The 20801-nt window shown below is 37.1% G+C and overlaps 1 protein-coding gene across 2 annotated transcripts in view; it reads right to left on the bottom strand.

The window, feature by feature from the left end:
- DLC1 (DLC1 Rho GTPase activating protein) overlaps nt 1–20801 on the bottom strand; it is a 242579-nt gene that overhangs the window by 161208 nt on the left and 60570 nt on the right. For both annotated transcript variants that reach the window (XM_075091412.1, XM_075091411.1), the window contains exons 3-4: nt 19573–19722; nt 16887–17027 (exon numbers count right to left, since the gene is read on the bottom strand). In XM_075091412.1, the coding sequence (XP_074947513.1) occupies nt 16887–17027; nt 19573–19722 (291 nt within the window). The remainder of the gene's footprint in view (nt 1–16886; nt 17028–19572; nt 19723–20801) is intronic.

Genomic DNA, 20801 nt, shown 5'->3' with positions numbered 1-20801 from the left:
AGAGCAACAGGGTTTTTCTTCCTGGAAATCATCTTAGTCCTGGAGGTCTCACGAGATGCAATTCACAACATTAAGTGGCAGGTAGGTCTCTTGTACTTGTTCAACTCAGCAGCTGTCTACTTCTGCCTTTAAACATTTAATTGGTTTTTTACAAAATCTGTCCAAGTAATTTTCAGAAATTATTTGTTAGTGGCTCTATTAAGAAAAAAATTTTGGACAATTACATGTCCTCCTGAAGTGCAGGATGGCTTCTAGGTACCTGGAGTCTCTGAAGTTTTAAAAATAAATCTTAAATCTATATCTTTTCTTAACGTAGAATTTACGTGTTCTGATTTTCCCTTCTTAAAATTTCTGTATTTCTGAGAGATTATCCACAGGATGTTCTAAACAATGTGAGAAACCTGTTAACGATTTTTTTCCTCTCCTAAGAATACAGAGGTATCAAAACACTCTGAAATCCCTAAACATGTCAAAATAGCACTGAGTGATGGCAACAGCAAAACTGAATCTTTCTTGAACTGCTTTTGTACTGGCAAAGCAGCAAAATAAGAATTAGAAAAATTACATGTGACTGCGTAGCAAAGCTCCACAATGAACCAACATAGTTCAGCTTTAAGAGTTTGGCTATATTACTCTCTATTATGTTTTTGTTGTCATCTTCCCTATGCCAGCCACCCCACTAATTCTCCAATGAGATAATTGCTGAACTTTTTGTTCATTCAACATATCAACCATAAGAGTTTATTGTGAAAATAAACTCATTGCTCCTGTTCAGCTGAAAGGTCTGTACTTAATTTCACTTTTTCTGGATAAACCTGCCAATTGCAGCAAATGCTGAATTTTAAATATCATTATCTTAAAGTTCCTTCAGGCTTTCAAGGGTTTATAACTTGGCCAATAATTTGAGGTGCTTTGAAGCTCATCACATTTAAAGAAATGGCATATTTATTCTCACATTTATCTAATCTTGCATTTACTCGTCAATACTTGTAAGCTGGGCTATACTACTGCAATATAAAATATAATGGACTGTGAGTTATAGCTTTGTAAAAAGAGTGGTAGCATTCTGCAGGATCATGATTTAGTGAGAGAATAATCTTTTCATGCACTCCTCTCACTTCTCTGAAATGAAATGCTACTTTATTTTCACATTGCAGTCTTCAGTCTCAGTAGCCTGCAATTCCTCAATGGCTGCCTCTCCTGTGGGGTTTTTGTTCACCCAGCAAACTGCTATGGAAGAACCCAAAACTTCAGAATGACCCTGGAAAACCAAAGGATCTCTCCACTTAGCATCTCAAGCGGTACCCTGTTTGCCTTTCTGTATTCTGCATGGCAATACATTAACTATTAATCTCTATGCAATGTGTGCATTATTTTTTAATATACATCAATTGTATTTCACTATTTATTGGGTAGCAGAATACAGGGAATACCTCAAGTGCCATTACAGGTTGTTTGGATTTTACTTCTCTTTTGAAATAGGGATAGTACAAAAACACCATAAAGAGGGCTCAGTAAGAGAAGGTACATAGAACAAAATTTCAGAGCACAAGCTATGCGTTAGGGAATAAAACCAGTCAAACTAAAAACTCTGCTAATTTCTATGTTATAACACAGAAAGTTTCAATGTATGGTAGCTAATCTGACGAAAATAAAAAGTGGCAACGTGCTGGAATGTACAGATTCTATTTATAGAAAGCCCAACAAACTAGAAGCCCATGCCATTCAGTTCACAATTTACAACACCTTCATTGTATAGTGTAGTGCAGAAAGTGGAAGGCTGTTTCATTTCTGTATTTCCAGACGTGTGTCATTTCCAACCCCATATTTAATAGTGTGTAACTGCCTGAAGGGGGGAGATCAGAATGTGTGGCATGTCTCACTGAGAGGAATTTTGTGCATTAAAAAACCCCAAACCAAGCTCTTTCAACTATTATACAGAGAGCTAACCAGCTCCCTTGCTCCCACCCTGGCTTTGAAGACCAAAGAAAAAAAGAAAAAGCAAAGAAAAGAAAAGGAAGAAAAAAGAGAGAGAAAACATAAAAAGACATAGCAGAGAGTGAGAGACAGAGAGGGCAAGAGATGGGGAGAAAGAGAGCGCAGGAGCAAAAAAATTCCTTACAAGAGAGGCATATGTAAAGGACAAGAAGAAACGGTTTTCCATGATGTCACTCACAGCATGTCTGTGTCTGGAAAAGTGCTTGCAAAGGCAGACATGGATTTCTTCCATTCCAGTAATGCAAACTATTCATGCCACGTTTTCAAACCATGTTCCAGGAGTAAAGAATACCATGTATGAGGCATGAAAGAAAATAATCTAGATATTTATTCACTACAAACAAGCTGATTTGACTGAGCTGATAATTTAGGTCTTGTCATTTCCTCTTTACCTTTTAGAATCCAGTTTTTCCAATTTTCTCCTACTTTGCAATCTGTTCCACTCACCCCTTCTAGCTTTTTTCTTATTTCATCTCTCAGCCCCTTCAAAGAAGCTGATGCAAAGTTTTTTCTTTCTTCTTCACGTGCATGCTTCTACTTTCCTGTGCTCTCCATCTACTGGTAGAGAGAATAAATTGTTGCTACTTTTCTGTCTCAAATTCTGTGTCTTTGTCCCCTTGTCCTGCACTCCCTTACTTTTCTTGGACTCAAGCCTGAAATTCTTTCTTAGATAAAACACAGGAAATTCTCACCGAAAAGCATATTTACATATTACATCGTTTCTTTCCCCTTTAATACAGCTTTTCTTTCTTGAGGTTTTGCATATTCCCTCTTCAGCTAAATGACATTATTTCAGATATCACGAATAAAAAAAAAAAATCACTTAGCTGACAGTGCACTTAAAATAACCACGGCTGCAAGTGGAGACATGGATTCATGGAGGCTGAATTCAGTACTAACAAGAGTGACAGCATAAACAATTATTAGTGATGTACTTGTCCCCCAAAAGCACTGGTCTTCAGCACATGGCCTGGAAAACATCTAATACCTATGTTTGCTATAGATGCCAATATTTCTTCTACCTTGTTCAAGTCACAGGTAAACCTATTATCCAGCTGCATATAAGAAGAGGAAAAGTAATTAAAATAGTTCTAGGGATATGCAAAGCTGTGGCTGCACAACCATGCTCATGATCTTGCTGAGACTGATCTGGTGAAAGACAGCCATGGACCATGGGGAAGACAAAGTGTACTTTGGAGCAGGATGGTACAATTTATTGTTAATAACTGTCCTGACTTTAATACAAGATGCAAATCCGGAAAAAAAGTCAGGAAAGTGGAAAAGTCAAAGAAAATAGAAGAAAAAGAAACTAAAATAAAAAAAAAAAAGAGAAAATGAGAAAAAGAAAAAGAAAGGAAAAAAAGGAAAAAAAGGAGAAAGGAAAAAGACAAAAATAAAAGGAAAAAAAGAAAAAAAAGAAGAAACAGGAAAAAAGGCCACTTTAAAGATTCAGGAGCTTAGCTATGCTGAAGTAAAGCATCATTTTAAAATCATCCTGCTCTTTCCTGTTTTTATATACACAATTCTGTCAAAAGGCATTCAAATTTCATGACATCTCAAGATGGGCCAAAGTCCCATCAAGCACCAAACTTTTGGATGTGAATATTAAGAGATTAATTGAAAGAAGTTTTACAGTAAGTAACAGTACTTTATGATAAATGGAACAATTCCAATCTTGTCAGGACAACATTTTTAATATCAGTTTAAATAGCCACTAAGAGTTACTATCACTTTGGAGATTAGCACACTGGATGCTGAAAGCAGTAGGTTTCTTGGTAGTGTTTAAGCAGCTCAAATGTGATTGCTATACTGGCAAATCATAGTGCAGCTCATCTGCTCTGCGTGACAATACTAGTATGGGACAGCTGGGTGATCTGAATCCCCTCCTTGTATTAATGTCATGCAAAAGAAGAGAAAAAAAGCAGTATTGACTGGGACACACCTGCACCTCTAAACCAGTATTACCTTACAAATGAACTCCTGAGATGACACTATTTTCACCATCTTCAAACCACTCTCAGCTTTCCCTTCTTTTGAATTGCTGAGGGATAAGGTAAAGGTCTTGTGGCTCTCAGTCCACAAGATGATTTTCAGTCTGTGCTATTTAGTTTGACTGCTTCTCTCCCAGTGTTCTAATTCCTAACAAGATCTAATAAGCACTCACAGAGTCTGATAGAGAAACAGTGGATTTCTTCATAGAGCTATCCAAAACCAAAGCTGAAGTTGCCCGTGGCAAATTACAAGTTAACCAAAAATTCAGCATCTAACAACAGTTTATCCTAGCTGAAAGTCTTGTGCAACACTGTTGGACTGAATAAAGTTGCAGCCTTTTGTCACCTATTGCTCTACTGGCAAAAAGTTCATTTTTTTCATGGCTTTAAATTCCGTCAGCTGCATTTCCCAGAAAATCTGCAACCTAGCTTTCTGCAGCAAGTCTCCAAACAGCTCTCTCTCTTTCCACTCCTTCATACGGTCCAGCAAAGGACAGTACTGACCTTTTCTGGAACAGTCTTTTATTTGTTCTGGAGATTTTGAGATATCTTGTTGAGTTATTAATGAACAGGATGGAAACAGTCACAAATCTATGTATATTTCTGTTTCCATGGTGTTTATTATAGGCTTTTACACAGAACAAATTCTGCTGATTTCAACACAGTCAGGTGCTCTTCAATGGTATTTTAGACTTAGATTATGAAAAATTCTCATGCTGGTCTTCTGCATGTGGTAAAATTTGTTCCCCCACATATCTTCCAATTATTTCCAGTCAAAGAGACGGAATTCTGAAAATGGTGAGATGTACAGAGGTAATAACTGATGCAATATATCTCAGTACAATTTTAACAGTAGATTTCAGATTCCTTCTTTTCAACAGAGTTTCCGAGTAATGTTTGGCATTTATTACTTGCTCTGAAATACTGTATCAGGCATGAAACAGAGAAGGCATGTGTCACTAGGACAACTTATACTGAGATAAATCTCTGTACAAGAGAAATAGCTTCCATGTAAGAGAAATAGCCCATGTAAGGGATTCCATGTCCAGCTGTCTATGGTTTAGACTGTGTCTATGGTTGTATTGGATCAGCCTGGACTATATTTCTCTTCCTGAGACCTGCAGTAGGTTAGAGGATGTGTATAAAAACATGGCAATCCTAATGGCAGCTATATGGCATGGGCATACTGCAAAGAACAGGGCCAACACAAGAGGTTGGCAAACTGTATTAGGATTTCATAACCCTTAATTATTCTATGATTCTATGAACACATGACTGACGTTAACTGGCTCAACAACAGAGCTCAGAGGGTTGTAATCAATGAGGCAGAGTCTGGATGGAGGCTCGTAACTAGCGGTATTCCCCAGGGGTCTGTGCTGGGTCCAGTCCTGTTCAACATATTCATCAATGACCTGGATGATGGCATAGAGTGTAAACTCAGCAAGTTTGCTGATGATTCCAAGCTGGGAGTGGCTGATAGACCGCAAGGCTGTGCTGCCATCCAGCGAGACGTGGACAGGCTGGAGAGCTGGGCCAAGGGGAACCCCATGAAATTCAACAAGAGCAAGGGCAAGGTCCTGCACCTGGGGAGGAACAACCCCATGCACCAGTACAGGCTGGGGGCTGAACTACTGGAAAGCAGCTCTGTTGAGAAGGACCTGGGGGTGCTGGTGGACAAGCAGCTGACCCTGAGCCAGTAATGTGCTCTTGTGGCCAAGAAGGCCAAGGGTACCCTAGGGTGCATTAAAACGAGTGCGGCCAGCAGGTTGAGAGAGGCTATCCTCCCCCTCTACTCTGCCCTAGTGAGACCACATTTGGAGTACTGTGTCCAGTTCGGGCCCCCCAGTTTAAGAAGGACGCGGAACTGCTTGAGCAAGTCCAGCGGAGAGCTACCAAGATGATCGGGGGACTGGAGCATCTTGCTTATGAGGAAAGGCTGAGAGATCTGGGTTTGTTCAGCCTGGAGAAGAGAAGTCTGAGGAGGGATCGCATCAATACCTATAGATATTTAGAAGGTGGGTGTCAAGTGGATGGAGCCAGACTATTTTCAGTGGTACCCAGGGACAGGACAAGGGGCAATGGGCACAAGGTGGAACACAGGAAGTTCCACCTGAATATGAGGAAACACTTCTTTCCTGTGAGGGTGCCAGAGCACTGGAACAGGCTGCCCAGGGAGGCTGTGGAGTCTCCTTCCCTGGAGACATCCAAAACAACCTGCCTGGATGCGTTCCTGTGCCCCTTTCTCTAGGTGTGCCTGCTCAAGCAGGCGGGTTGGACAAGATGATCTCCAGAGGTGCCTTCCAACCCCTATCATTCTGTGATTCTGTGATTAAGACTGTAATGATAATGAGCAGAAGCTTCTGTCTGATGTTTTGATATGTTATAAACTGTTTTCCAAAAGATGTTCAAGCACTTTTTGAGACCAATTTACTTTTACCTTCAAAATATCAATAAGTTCCACAGATTTAACCTTTAAAAAAGATCATCCTTTGATTTTAAAAAGTACTAAGTGACTATTCCCTATGTATCTCACCTATACCAATCATCATCTCCTGCAGCAATCTCTTTCGCAAGTGTTGACTCATATCAAGACTAATGCTTGAAGTTGTATACACCTCTGCATTATAGCAACAAAAATTCCATTAATAAAACTGTTTACTCCTTAGTGATTTTTTTGTTCTTCAGGGAAAACAAATTCTGTTGACATTAAGAATGAGTTTACATCTTTTTCAGCAATTTTCCACTTACAGGCTTCTAACTGACAGTGATTTAAAAATTTTGCCCATCTTTGCTCATGCATGCAACAACTCTGAGCTGGATTATGGGATTCGAATACTTCAATGCAGGGATGATTTATATGGATTGTATGATGACAGAAAATTTACAAAGTTTTTTTTAAAAAAAAACACAGTGATATGAATGTCATGTAAACTTTTCTTGGCCCTTGCTGAAAAAGAGTTAAAATATCGTACTAACATATATTTATGCATACATAAGTAACCAAGAAAAAAAGGGGCAAGTTGGTAAGGATTCAGCTCGGTCCATATGGAAGAGCACAGAAGAGAGACTTGCACTCTACTTATCAGGCAATAAAATTAGAGAACAAATGGGAACAATTCACGTAATGTCTGACATTAAGAACATATTGCCATGGAAAGCAAAGCCCAGCGAGCTCTCAAAAATTCAGACTCAATCAGCTTCATATTGGAGTTTCTTAAATTAAAAAAGACATTCATATCCTGTCATTCTATCAAACTTACCATTTCTGAATGGCTAGAGAAACTAAGCCCTGTCCTACTGATTTCATATGAGAGAAAGATTTACTTATGAAGAACAACACTTTTAGATAAACTTTTTAAAAAGTATAAATACACTAATGTTTACACAGACTGTAATTTTGCTTGCTTCCTTCACAGGTTTATATCTAGCAAAACAGGCTGAATCCCTGTCCTCAACACTGCCCGTCTGCTAAATCAGCTTACGGCCGATAAAACAAAATATTCAACCTAGTGTCAATGTAGGCCCATCCAAAATTTGCTGTTCACTATGTTTTGAAAGTTATTTAGGCTCTTTCTCTTATATAAGGGAATTTCAATGCTTCTGTGGAAGACTTTCCTTTTCTGCATCAATTATTCACACTGGCAATGTCTACCCACTGTTTCCATCACCATAACATTTAGGCTACACCTTTAGCCCAATGGTTAAAAATAGCTTTTAGAAGAAACAAGTAATTTATTTATAATTTTCACCTGGAAGGTGCTAGCAAATGAGACATCATGTGCATATCCACAAACCACTGGAAGAAGACGAGGCACCTAGCAGTAAGCCTGACACCATGAGAGGCCTCTATTTGATCGAAGGGCATAAAAATAACTGAACATGTTATTTTATCCCTGGATAATAGGTAAACCAACCTTTTTCCTCAGTGAGACTCACTTGCAACTTGATGTCTACATATTTCTTTCCTTTCACAAAATAACGATTTGGGAACAACATGCTGGTCAATAGGTGACATAAATATTCACTTGTTCTTTTTTTTCAGTCAAAGGATTTGGTTATCAAAATCACAATGTTTCATTTCTAAATACTGACCAAAAAATAAATAAACAACTAATTAAAAACTGATGTATTTAGGCATACTGATCTCTTTTTTGGGTATTACATAGAATAGTCATTCCTCCAAAACTCGAGTCAATAATCTATCACATGAATCTTCATTAATACCAATTTTCAAATAACAAGGATTGAACTATGTTAGTCAGAATATAGACCTATGGTCACAGATGATTTTTGCAATACTTAAGCCATGTAGTTTATTTAATTTTGCATCAAAAGGTATATTCATCATTAAAAAAAATAGTGGTACATTTACCTAAAAGTAAAATACAAACTTTACAATTTTTCCTAAAAATTTTTACTAATGTCTACCTGTTCATAGAATGAGCCTCAATGTTCCCTAGATAATCCTGGGATGTGTAACAATAAGTCAGAAGCAGAAACGTAAGATGGTGGGGTGTAATTTTTTAATTATGGCAGTCATTAGTTTTTAAAAGGTACTAAAATCCTAAAGAAATTTTCTCAGTAATTTATTCTTTATTACTTTTATGTTTTTTCTAAAACAACTCTATTTATAAGCTAAATAGAAAATATCTTTTTTTCTCTGCAGTTTCACAGTAATTTAGAGTATCATGTTGAATGCTTGTATTTCACATTCCAGCTGTTATGATATTTCTGTATTAAAGACACGTTCTTTGTTGAAATTCAGTCTATCATCATTTTTATGCAGAAGCTTGACACATTTTTTTTACACCACAGTACTTGGCAGAACTGAAGTCACAATATTATCTTACTTGTGCATTGTGGCAGTCAAATAATTGACCCATAGAACTGACTCTCTTGACTTTTGTAAGGTGGGACACCAGCAATTCTTCTAGGCATCACACATTCATTTTGAACTGGAGGACGTATGACTCATTTATGTCATGAGCATGAATGCAAACTCAGGCTGCCCTGTGGTGTGTCTACATAAACATTACTTAGTAGTCAATGGAGCATGAGTCAGCTCTCTGAATATAGTCATAGTAGGCATGAGGGAAACTTCTTGATGCTTGGGAAAGGTCATTTATGTTTTTTCTGTATGTATTTTTTAAGATACCAGACATATGACATTGGGAAGAAGTATTCTGAGCCCTCGTGGTAATTCACTCTGATCATTAAATCCTTTAGCTCTGACACAAGGCCTTAATTCCGCAAAAAAACATACCCACATACACATGCATGGTGACACTCCTGACATGCACAGTCTTGTTGATTTAAACAAATTTACTTGTGTAAAAGAATACATATAACTGATTGCAGAATGAGTTTGAAAGAAACAAACTGAGGCTAAAATTTCAAATTATAAGACCTTGTATGATTCCTATGATTGATGCTTATGTGATTTGTTCTTATAAAACCCGGAAAGCGCTCTTTCTCTGCACCTGCTTGTGATCATTTAACAGTAACGTCAATGATTTCCTGCTATTAAGCCTCAAGTATTTAAATTTAAGCTACACAGAAGGATATTGGTCCTGAGTGCTCTCACACAATAAAATTCCTCCAGTCACAGATTTCAGTTTCCATTTGTCAGACATAGATATGGCAGTACTAATAAATGCAACGCTGATGTGCAAGAACATAACAGATTTGATTCCGAGTATCAGTAAATCTGGCATGCAATAAAGAAAGTAGTGTAAAGCATGGGTTGCCCCTCCTTTCCGAGGGGCCTGGGAATTGTCTTGCCCAGGTCCAAATGCAAACTGGATGTCAGACTGCCGTTTTTAGATTCCCTACCACAGTAACATTCCAGTAAGTGACCAGAGATGACAATTCTCTCAGCTTTTCTAGCTCATAGAGAAAAGATACAAGATGGTCTGAGCTGATCTTGAAGAATTTTGACCTCTTAGCCTGTTTTAGGCAGCCATAACCATAACATGTTAGACTGTAACACATTTAATCATGATACCTTTAAATATGAATACACCCTTGCTCACACTTTTCTGCTGAACTACTTGAATATGGGCAACTTCAGGTATGATTATTAGCTTAATGTATATTTTTCTTACAGAGAAGTTTCCTAGTTTCAAACACAAGAGGCTTAAATAAAACAAGAAAAATGAAAACCACTCTGGATTTTTCAAAACAACCAGAGGCTATCTTCCAGGGAGGCTATGCAATGTTCAGTATTTTTTCCTCCCAGTTGGGTCCATTTGAAGGCAACAGGAAACATGCCAAGAGGAACCATAGCACTCTAATATGATGGACTTAGTGCTCTCAAACCCACATGCCTCCTATGGTGGTACAGAAGCAGTTGTGGTGTTACTGTGATGCCAGTAATTATGTAGCTGAAAATGGGATATGATTTTTATGTATATCATCACTTAATACATAAATAAATTATTGCATGTGTGAATATAAAATATTCCTAATGTGAAACTTACAGTTCCAGGGATTAATCTAAAAATCTTCCAAACATCTTACACATACTAAGAGCTGAAGTTTTCCTCCATTATTGTAAAATCTGTTCTTTTCAGGACTAACTGGAAATTTTTTAACATTTCTAAAAATATCCCCATCCACTATACATTCCATTAAAACCTCATTCCCACAGAAGAATGTCAACCTTTAGTCTACCATATCTTACAAATATTTGGAAAGCATCTGTACAAGATGAAAAGCTCTGTTTTTTGCTTTATTTTTTTTTTTAAGATGAAAAATCTGTATGTTCGATTATGAAATATTTTAATTAGCATGGCTGCCTGATGCGGTGTAAATGCCTGATGTCCGCTGCCCAGTGCCTTTCATTTACAAAAGCGAGGCAGCAGATGGCAGCATACAGTGAAAAAAATGTACTTAACATTAAAAATAGTACAATTAGCAACGTTACTGCTGAAGAAATCATAAACTTTTGCTTCCCTTTATAAAAACAGTTATTGTACATAACCAGACTGATACAGTGTTGAAGACAGTGTCAGCAACTCTATAGAAAGGAGAAAGACATGAGAAAAAAAACCCTGTATATAAGCATAGCTGCTATAAATGGGTTGTGAGAAGAGACAGAAATGTAGATGTGCAACTTGACATCTTGGAAATACTCAGAAGTCTTCCTGCTTAGCACTTTGCAAGCTGGGTATTAGACTCTCAATATTGCGTTTAAATCGAACTTGGAAACAAAAATGAACAGCCAAATACATGTATTTCCTGGGTCATACTGCAGCTGTACAAAATGGCAAACCTTTTATTGCACTGTGAATTTCCATACACTTTGGTGACTCAGGAATCAATGCTGAGGGACAGAATAAGAGATACTGGCCCTGACCAGTGCTGCACTGTCAAAGATGTCATAACTGGATTCAGTGGTTTTGGTTCAAATGCTAGGAGTAGCTTACTCTCTCTGCAAAAAAATTGCTCACCTTTAAGATTTATGGTGCTTAAAAGGCTTCATAGAACAAAATGCTCCTCTGCCATTTACAGTTTTCTGCTTCTTCCATTTGAGAAGAAATAAAATACACTTGGGGTTAACATAGGAATTTATACTTAGAATACAGATTCCTTTGGCAAACAGCCAGAGTGAAAGAAAAATTTTGAGAGGTTCATGTAAGAAACACAGCATAATCCTGCTGTTACCTACTACATGATTGGCAAATGTAGCTTCATAGTGATTTATGTGTTGAAAAGGCCTTTTTGTAGGGTGAAATAAAAGGCTGCTAGAATTCAAATTAAAATGTGATTGTCTTACCCTGCCTTCGAACCCCCACTTTTTTTAAACATAGATATGAAAAGCAATACTAACTCAATCAACATAGTCAGATTCTGAAGTCGTTTCTCATCTTCTATTTGTAAAAATGCTTAAGTTTTAAAAAACCAGTATTTTAATCAATGTTGCATGGTAAGAGTCTTTCTCCCTAAAGCTTACCAGAATAAATGCCAGTATTTCCGGAATGAGTAAAATAAGAACTCAATGAACACCATAATATCAGCAGTAATTATATCAGTGTGGTGATTATTTGCCAGCTGGAGTTAAACCGTGACAGTGATATGAGAACTTAAATAAATAAATAAAGGCATGATTCAGCAAGACCTTTCAAGTGGCATGGCCCACTGTGAAAAATTTGTCTGCAGAAATTCATTGACATATTCTGTGTGTTTGCACTCCTCATAGTTCACTGAATTTACTATAAAACATAATGCAGTGGGACATGTAAACATTTCAAACAGTTGCTGCCTTGATAATTCTGATTTAATATTTAATTCTGAAATCAAGGTTTCCTTGTACTTACCATACATTTTAACATCATTTCATAAGTTAAAAAAGAGTGTAGTAAATTAGCAAGAAAATTGAACTCTGTTTATTAATCGAGAAATCTGAAAATTATTCTTCACAGAATGATTTGCCTTTCTCTAAACAGCTGAAATTTTAAACTATAAAATGAATCAAAAGCATTTGTGAAAGGCTGAGTTATTTTAGTACATACAAATGAACAGTCTGCAAAACTGTAATCTAACTAACACAACCTTCTGTCCCAATCCAGTAACAAGATTTGTGAAACCGGACTCCTGAGCTCATCCAGGGTGTCGCTGAAATCAGCAGCTACACCTGAATCCCAGTCTAGTGTGTAGCCAGACTGGTCATTTGGTACTTGCAGGCATAATTGGTGCCTAAAATCACTCTGAGAAATGAATACATTTTAAATGAGTCATTACAGCTAATCTGAAAAACAATCTTCTCCTAGATACCAGCTATTCTGGTGATAATAGATTTCTGATTACCTTTGCACAGTGTGATTAAGGCTAAGTTGGACACTGTTGAAGCAAGAGGGATAGGACTGCCAAGAAAAGCAGTAGAAAATAATCATGGCTGGGTTTTTTTTTCACCTGAACAGAAAAGAGATAGGCTTTGCAGAGCAGATGTTCAAGGACAAAAACTTGGCCACAACTTTTAGGCCTGAGTTGCTATTGTCCTTTAGCCAATTTATATTTAGGAAAAAAAGACAATGATAATTGATTCAAGCTTTCCTTAACTAGTTATCTTTCAACTGGGTGCTGGAGAAGGCTATTGTAACTTATCTTTTTTTATTAAAATACATTTTAAATTCTGTAGTCACGTATTGTTTTTATAATAATCAAGCCAAATTTAAAAATAAAACTTTTCTGGTCTTTATTGTTGAACAGTATTATAAGTGTCCAGATGTGTGGCATTAGTTTGTAGAAGGGAATGACATATAGGATATTTACATTCCTTGCTCTCTAAATCCAGACCAGACACTCCCATTTTCTAGTGTTTCTCATGACCACTGGGGCAAAAGCCTATTGATTTCATATTTTTTTTGAGCTGATTTCAGCTCCCATGTGATTAATGTCTGCCAAGTGTGTATATATGTTCGAGTGTTAATATTCAAAAATCATTGTCTATTTTGGAGACTGGTGAATAAAAGCCCACAACATAGAGATGTGTTAATTATAGAAGCATGAACATTCTTTACTGTGTAAACATAAGTAATATAAAGATGCCAAAACCATTTCTTACTATGCAATCCTAAATTATGTGGAAAATAAACCTGTTCAATCATGTGAATCCTTATTTCACAAGGACTGTCCATTTGCGCACCTTGCCAAAGATGTACATTTTGAGTTGTTACTCTGTGGACCAAACACTCTATTGATCACATTATGCTATTTTACCCTGACCATGAAATACTGTGCTGGCAGATTCCTAAATCCAGGATGAAGGTTATTCAACTATGTACTTCTCACAAGCCCAAAATACCATGTACATCTGAGTATCAAAGGCTTTCATGCTACACACGGCAGGATCATAGAAAAACCTTTTTATAGAAATACCTTTCTATAATGGTCTGGGGAGAATCCTGTTCTTCCTTGTTGTGCCTGTATTTAGTAAGGGGTACTCTTTGTGCATATGCACACATGTGTATGTTTGTATATATGTCTACTGTACACAGGCATTCACACTGACAAGAATGGATTTGACTGTCCATAACTGAATTTTTATGAAATGTTAAATAACTTGTGCATGTAAATACCCTTCCATTTTCTTTAAAAGAATATCAACTATTAATTTGCAAATAAAATTATAACTGATACTGAATTTTAAATACAATTCTGAATACCTCCTCTATGGAAAGCTTGTTTAACATTTCATAAAAACTGCCCATGAAAATTTAAAATGTCCTGCTTTTCCATAACCCAGTGGGTGAGTCATCTTTGCTAGGATTATCAAACCAAATTCTGCTTATGGATTTCCCAGCACATTGTGATATTGTTAGAAAATTTATTTTGTTTTAAATCCATATAAAGTTGAATTAACATGAATGGACACAGCCTGTCTATACACAAATTTCCTATCTGTAAGATAAGATCTTGTGTAGTTAGTATCTTTTCCAAGGTCTTTATCAGGGACTAGATTTGAACCCATATCTCTCTGCCTTATTATTCCTAACCCCCCACCACCATTCTACACACAATGCCTTGTAGTTGTACAGTCTGCTTTTGATGCAGTCAACAATTTGCTATATTTTAAAAATACTGTGTATCATTCCATAATGTAACTAATTGCAGTTGTACTCTTGCTTACATATTTTTAATAAACACAACAAAATAAGTTGTCCTTGGAGACTAAGCATCTGGAATCCTTGAAGATCTGCAGTTGCAAACACCAAAAAGGAAGTAAAACCTTTGAAACAGTTCATTACCATTAAAAAGTAGCTTGCTGAGTTTCCAGTGCAGAATAAACTGATTCCTATACCAGCTACTCTGACAAAAAACAACAAAAACAAAAACAAAAAAAAAATCAAAAGAATCTATGACAACGGTCTTACAGAGGGAAAAACACATTTTGAGGATCTTTATGAGTGATCTCTACATGGAAATCTTCTTTATAGAGACATCCCTAATGTCTGTTCTGGGCAGTGTTTCAAGGAGATGTCACTCAATGTACCCTCTTTAAAAATTCATCCTGAGTAGAGTCCAACAACAAGAAGAATACGGGAACTTCTTTTCTACTGGTATGGGAAGGCAGTCCAGCACATAGCAGCAGACTACGTAGCCATGCAGGCCAAATGAACAACAGGTCCAGAGGTAAACAAGGGTGAGAACGAAGGATTATTTTCTCCTAGTGTGTTCTAAGAAAACTCATGTTTTCAAATAAAGCTTGACTGCAGGTAGGGAGGCAGCTGAAGTTTTAAACCGTTGAAACCACACCGCATGTTACCACTCAGTTTATGCATCAGAAGGGTACACAGTCAAAGCAATCTGAAAGCCCAAAGCCAAAAGGAATACAAGATATCTGAGAGGATCTTGTTTTTCCCAGATTGCAAGAGATCTACGCTCAAGCAAAAATGATCCATATTTTTGTACTTATCAAACCTACTTTGATAAAAATGAAAATGTGGTCTTCGTTTGAACGTTCACACTAAAAAAAGCCCATCCTCAAATCCCACTGTAGAGTGTGGTAAGTTGCAGCATGCAAAACTTTAGGAAAGAGAGTTGAGTTTGGAAGAAATTTAACATCACTTATGAAAAAAGTTAACAAAAGGGGACTTTGGATTGTAGCTGTACAGCCCACACATCAGCAGAGATCTTTCAAATATTCACAGTTATTCTACAAAGTAAAAATAAGAAAGGATTTCTCCAATATCATATACATTAAAAACTATATAATAAAGCAATATTGGCAGATATGTTCAGCATGATGTATCCATCACAGCAAAAGTCAAATAAATACTTATTAAAGGTAAATTAACACATAATATCTAACTCCAGAGGAAGGGACCCACACTTCTGCAAAGACAGGTGTTAAGAGTTCCCCAAATATTCGTAGAGAAACCTAAATTTAAAAGGGATGTTTAACACCTTAGAGAATGTCTGCACCCTTCTCAGGATCTGGCAAAATGGGATATCACTTTCTAGCACAACATATGTAGTTATTTGAGAATTTGTGCTGCACTGTACGCAATGACAGAGTGCAGAGCTCTCTATTTGCCATAGTAATGCACTGATGATAAATTACAAGTGAATTTATTTTTGTACAAGTGAACAATCTTAAATGTAAATGTTTATTAGAACTTTTGTTACTGCCTCAATCGAAAGCATTAGTTAACTTGCTATTATTGCAGTGCAGTAAATGACAGTTGGCCTCTATTTTAGTTTTTATAAACTTGTTATAAACATATATATTTATGCTAACCACACTTTATATTTTAATATTTTATCCCAGATTTTCTGCCGGTCCAGTTAGCAGCAGCCATTGAATTCCTGAACAGATGGAGCGGGAGTTATGCTAAGACTTTTTAGCCTGGGTGAAGTTTAGAAGAGCCTAGGTTTCTCTCCTTGAGGGAGTGGAAACAGCCAGTGCAGGAGGAAACAGAAAGTATGTCAGGAGTTTCTAGGACGTCCAAGCTTTTCTGCATGTGCTGACGGCTGAAGCATTATGAAGAAGGATTCTTCAGTAGGTGGACAATGGCAAAAGGACCATGCTCCTGCTAGCTGTATGCATTTATGGATGGATACATAAGGAGACTCCTTGTCCTATCTGAGCTCTCAGACCAGACCTTCCTCACCACCTAGTGTGCATTGGCACCTGCAGGAAAGGGTCTGTCTGCTCAGAGGCTTCCCTCCGATCCCCAACATATGAAACTGCTTGCCAAATTTGTCCTTGGAATGACATTCTCCCTTCAGTAGGGTAATACCTATGTTTGCAGAGCAAAACAGTTTTGTCCTTTTTTTATAGTGTCACACATGTACCGCTGTACAATCCTGGTAATGAATAGTATAAAATATCTTTATTTCACTTCCAACCTGATATCATGAGTGAAGTTAAGAAAATATAATCTTTGTACTCACCCCAGCCTTTGGTTTAGCTCCAGAGCTGGCTACTGAACAGGGAGGTGCTAGGTCAGGAGCATGGATGTTAGGAGACAAGTTTGTTTGTGAGTGACTTACTGAAGCAACATCCACTCCACTTTCAGAACCAGATTCAACATCCTGTAAAAAAAATTTGCAAGTGTCTTTAGTAAATGTGAATATGAAATAAAAATCTGGTTCTTCTAAATAATGGAAGTATTTAGACAAGCTTACTGAAATACATATGCTTAATTGTCTGTGAAGAGTAATTCCCCTTATTCTTTTCCATTACCTACACATTCACTTGCTGTCTTTTTCAATATGGTGGTTTGCATTAGCTGCTGTTCTGAAATTATAAATCACCACTAACATCAAAGCTGCAATTCCCCTAAATGTTAGAATGCAAGGTAAGAAAAATCAGTTTGGGGTTGCAGAAGTCTGACATTTTTCTCTGATGTTCATTATTTCCTGTGTGCTCCCACCTTCTGTCTCCGGCAGCGTTGCAAGCTCAGTGAACATCTGTAAACCATTACACAGCTGAAATGACATCAGCATCCAGCAGTTTATACAATTCAGAGGTACAGCTCCCTAGTTTTTTGGAATCAGCAGACACTTATCAGCCAAATGCTATTTCTGGTTAAAACGCCCTTACTTTAATGACACTGATTACATTCCTTTTTTTTTGAGAATAAAAAGAAGAAGAAATATAGTATGTTTTATTTTTGAGGAAGTGAAAATATAGCACATGCTTGATTTACTGCACAGAGTGAGGGCGGGGGATTATACTGCTTGCAGATAAATTGTGACACGTATCTGGCAAAGAGCTGGCTATGCATAGAACCAGCCATATACTGTCAGGATTATTAGCTGAGGTGCAGCCTGCATGAATACAGCTACACAGTACACAATAAAAAGCCTGAACTATTAACCCCAGCCAACTCTGCAGACAAAGCCTCAGTTTCCTAATACCAAGTACCTAGAATAAGTGAAATATGGGGCAGAGACATCTCAGGGTTCTGCCTCTGAACTGGAAGGAAATGGCAAGCCTTTGATTCCTTAATTCCAGTTAAGTCTCTGGCCTGCCAAACTGAAGCTGCCAGTTAGACAGGTGCCTCTACACCAAGTATGCGTTTGAGTCAGATTCTTCCTGCCAGTGAGTCCTCTGCAATGTGAAGCATCAGGAAAGCAGCAGAGCCATTGAAATGCCTCTGTAGAAGTCAGCTTGGGTACAGCTGCTCTTAGAAGCTCCTGCTTAGCAGAGCCATGCTGCCACAGTGCAGAACCATGCTCCCTGCCCCATTACCCATGTTTTTGCATTACATTCAAACGCTTCGTTACTATAAAATCAATGAGAGACTGAACACAATGCACAAGTGTGCTGAAAACCAAATCTTTTGATCTTCTGATTCTTAAAATGCTTAGAAATTCCTAGAAAATGAGTGTACATAAAGGGCATATATACCATGTTTGATGCAAGCTGTCTTTCTGGAGGGTTGCTTTGCAGCATGGAAACAGGTACCACCTCTCCTTATCATGCAGGCTTACTTATACAGATTGCCCCAACTCTCTTTATGGCTGTAGGAAATTAGCTAAAATGCTGGCACTCATCGGTGAGATATGGAGAACAGATGTTAACATCGTATTTCAACTTTCCTCTCTCATCAGTGCTCAAGGAGATACCACAAGAACATTGATATCCAGGGGAAAATGTTTAACTATTAAAAATGTAATTATGGTATGTCCTTTAAAAATGACATAATATATAACCTTCAGCTGACCAAACCCAGAGAAACTTAAATACAGGTTTCCTCACCTACAGACCACTCACGTGACTATATGGCAATAATGAAGTCTGGCTTTAATAGGAAAACCCTCATTATTTAAAAGAAAATAGCACTAACAAAAACAAACGACCTGAACGTTAGCCTAGAGATATTGGGGCAGTATTTCTCAAGTTTCTTAAATTGAAAAACAGCTGCAGCACATGTGGGTGAAATTAACAGGAAGCCTGCACAAGAACACCTTGGGTCAGCCATTTCATGTTCTTCACAGTTACATGTGTAAACATTTTTCAGAAAAAAAGAATACATCAATCATGTTAGTGAGCTGTCTAGTCTCCCTTCAGACTACTCTAAGCAAGGAATTATCGCATTTAAATAAATAAAATAATTAAAGAAATTTAAATAATTATAGTTCAGCCCATAATCTTATTTTGAATGTCAGAGTATTTCATAAATGTGCCTCTGCCAAAAATTTCATGGACCCTCCCACTAGCCGAAAAACCAGTCCTGTATCTCAGACTTACTTTCAGTTCTATTCAATGTCAAATGACACCAACACATGCTTTGACTCTGGTGTGATCCTGACTCTGTGCTGACACTGCATTTACAGTAAGTGATAACTGGAGATCCAGACATTTTCTGAATCTTGTTGATCTCCCTTTCTTTCATCTGGGAGCTCTGAAAAGGTCATTTATGAAGTGATGCCAAAAGGAAATAATGGAAGCCACTACTACTGCTTTCAAAACATACATATATACAAACAAAAATACACAGCAAATTCTTTACAATAAGAGCCTTAGTTCTGAAACTAAATAGCTGATAAATGTGAGGACTGAAACAAAAAAAGGTGAAGTAAACCCAGATTCTTCTTAGAATAATGAGAAAGATTAAGCGAACTGGCTTACAGGTATATGCCTCCGTTTGTATGTTGGGGTGCTGGATGGGGAAGAGCCTGCACTGAGAGCATTTTCAATATCCTGATCAAGCTGGTCCAGTTTCATAATTAACAGCACCATTGAATCCAATCGTGATCGGTCCCGATCTTCTGTTATTTCCTAAGGAACAGAACATAAAATTGCTAAATCTGAAACAGCATTATTTGGGAAGAATAAGCTCAAAGTGAGAAAACTCTGTTTCTTAATCTGGGATGAAAGTACATTAAATAATAAGTAGAAAAATATCTTTTTTTGGAAAAATACCCTTTTGTGTAATCAACTCACTGAGCATTACTGCTGGGAAAACAATCTATATAAATATTTAATACCCATCCATTTCAGCAATTAAATTTAAAAAAACCCCACAGTTTCTTGGTAAAAATGCAGCATTACCATTTCCTTGATACACATTCTCTTCAACGAGCTAGTGATTCTAAACACCTCCTCCATATACTCGCCTCCAGTTAATTAATTTGATTGTATTTGATTTGATTTGATTTGATTTGATTGTAAAATGATTAAGGTAAATGTATGATTGAAATGGGAGAGAAGGAAGTTCAAAGCCATTTTCCAGCTGAGTACTTCTCCTGGTGGAACTTGTCAGCATAAGTATCTTTTGTCAATTTTTGGCAGAGATTTCTGTCTTGGTTGGAAATTCTTGATATACATGAGATATGTTAAAATTATAGTAAATACAACATTGTAGATCCTCTGACCGGAAAGAGAGAAGGATGAGGGGTATTTACATCACAGCCTTAAACACCTAGTTTATGCAACTTATTTCCCTATACTCCATTTGTACCAAATTTGTACCAAATGGAGACAGAGAGGATCCCTGAAAGAGCAACTCAAAACAAGATCTTCAGTTAGATGGACTAAGTAATACTCTCAAGGAATTTCTCCCTCTTGTTCCCCTTTATCTGGATAGTTAATGGAAAAGTTAGCCAACTAGCCCACCTCAAAATTCAGGAATATGAAAACCCCCACTTCTTCTTATATGGATTTTCACAGTAGGAAGTTAGAAAATAAGAAGTTCCATTAACTCACTTAAATAACATTTTTATAAATCCTTCTCAAGAAATAGAAACAAAGAGGTTATAATTACTTCATTGTGTCCAAGAAGCAGGTAATAAAAAAGGGTAATATTTTAATATATTTTTAACATTTTGTAATATTAAAATCTGCCTTTATTGATCATC

The sequence above is a fragment of the Phalacrocorax aristotelis genome, chromosome 4 (assembly GCF_949628215.1).
Source record: "Phalacrocorax aristotelis chromosome 4, bGulAri2.1, whole genome shotgun sequence".
Classification (NCBI taxonomy): Eukaryota; Metazoa; Chordata; class Aves; order Suliformes; family Phalacrocoracidae; genus Phalacrocorax; species Phalacrocorax aristotelis.
The sequence above is the reverse complement of the archived record's forward strand: the minus strand, read 5'-3'. Positions and strand labels throughout refer to the sequence as shown.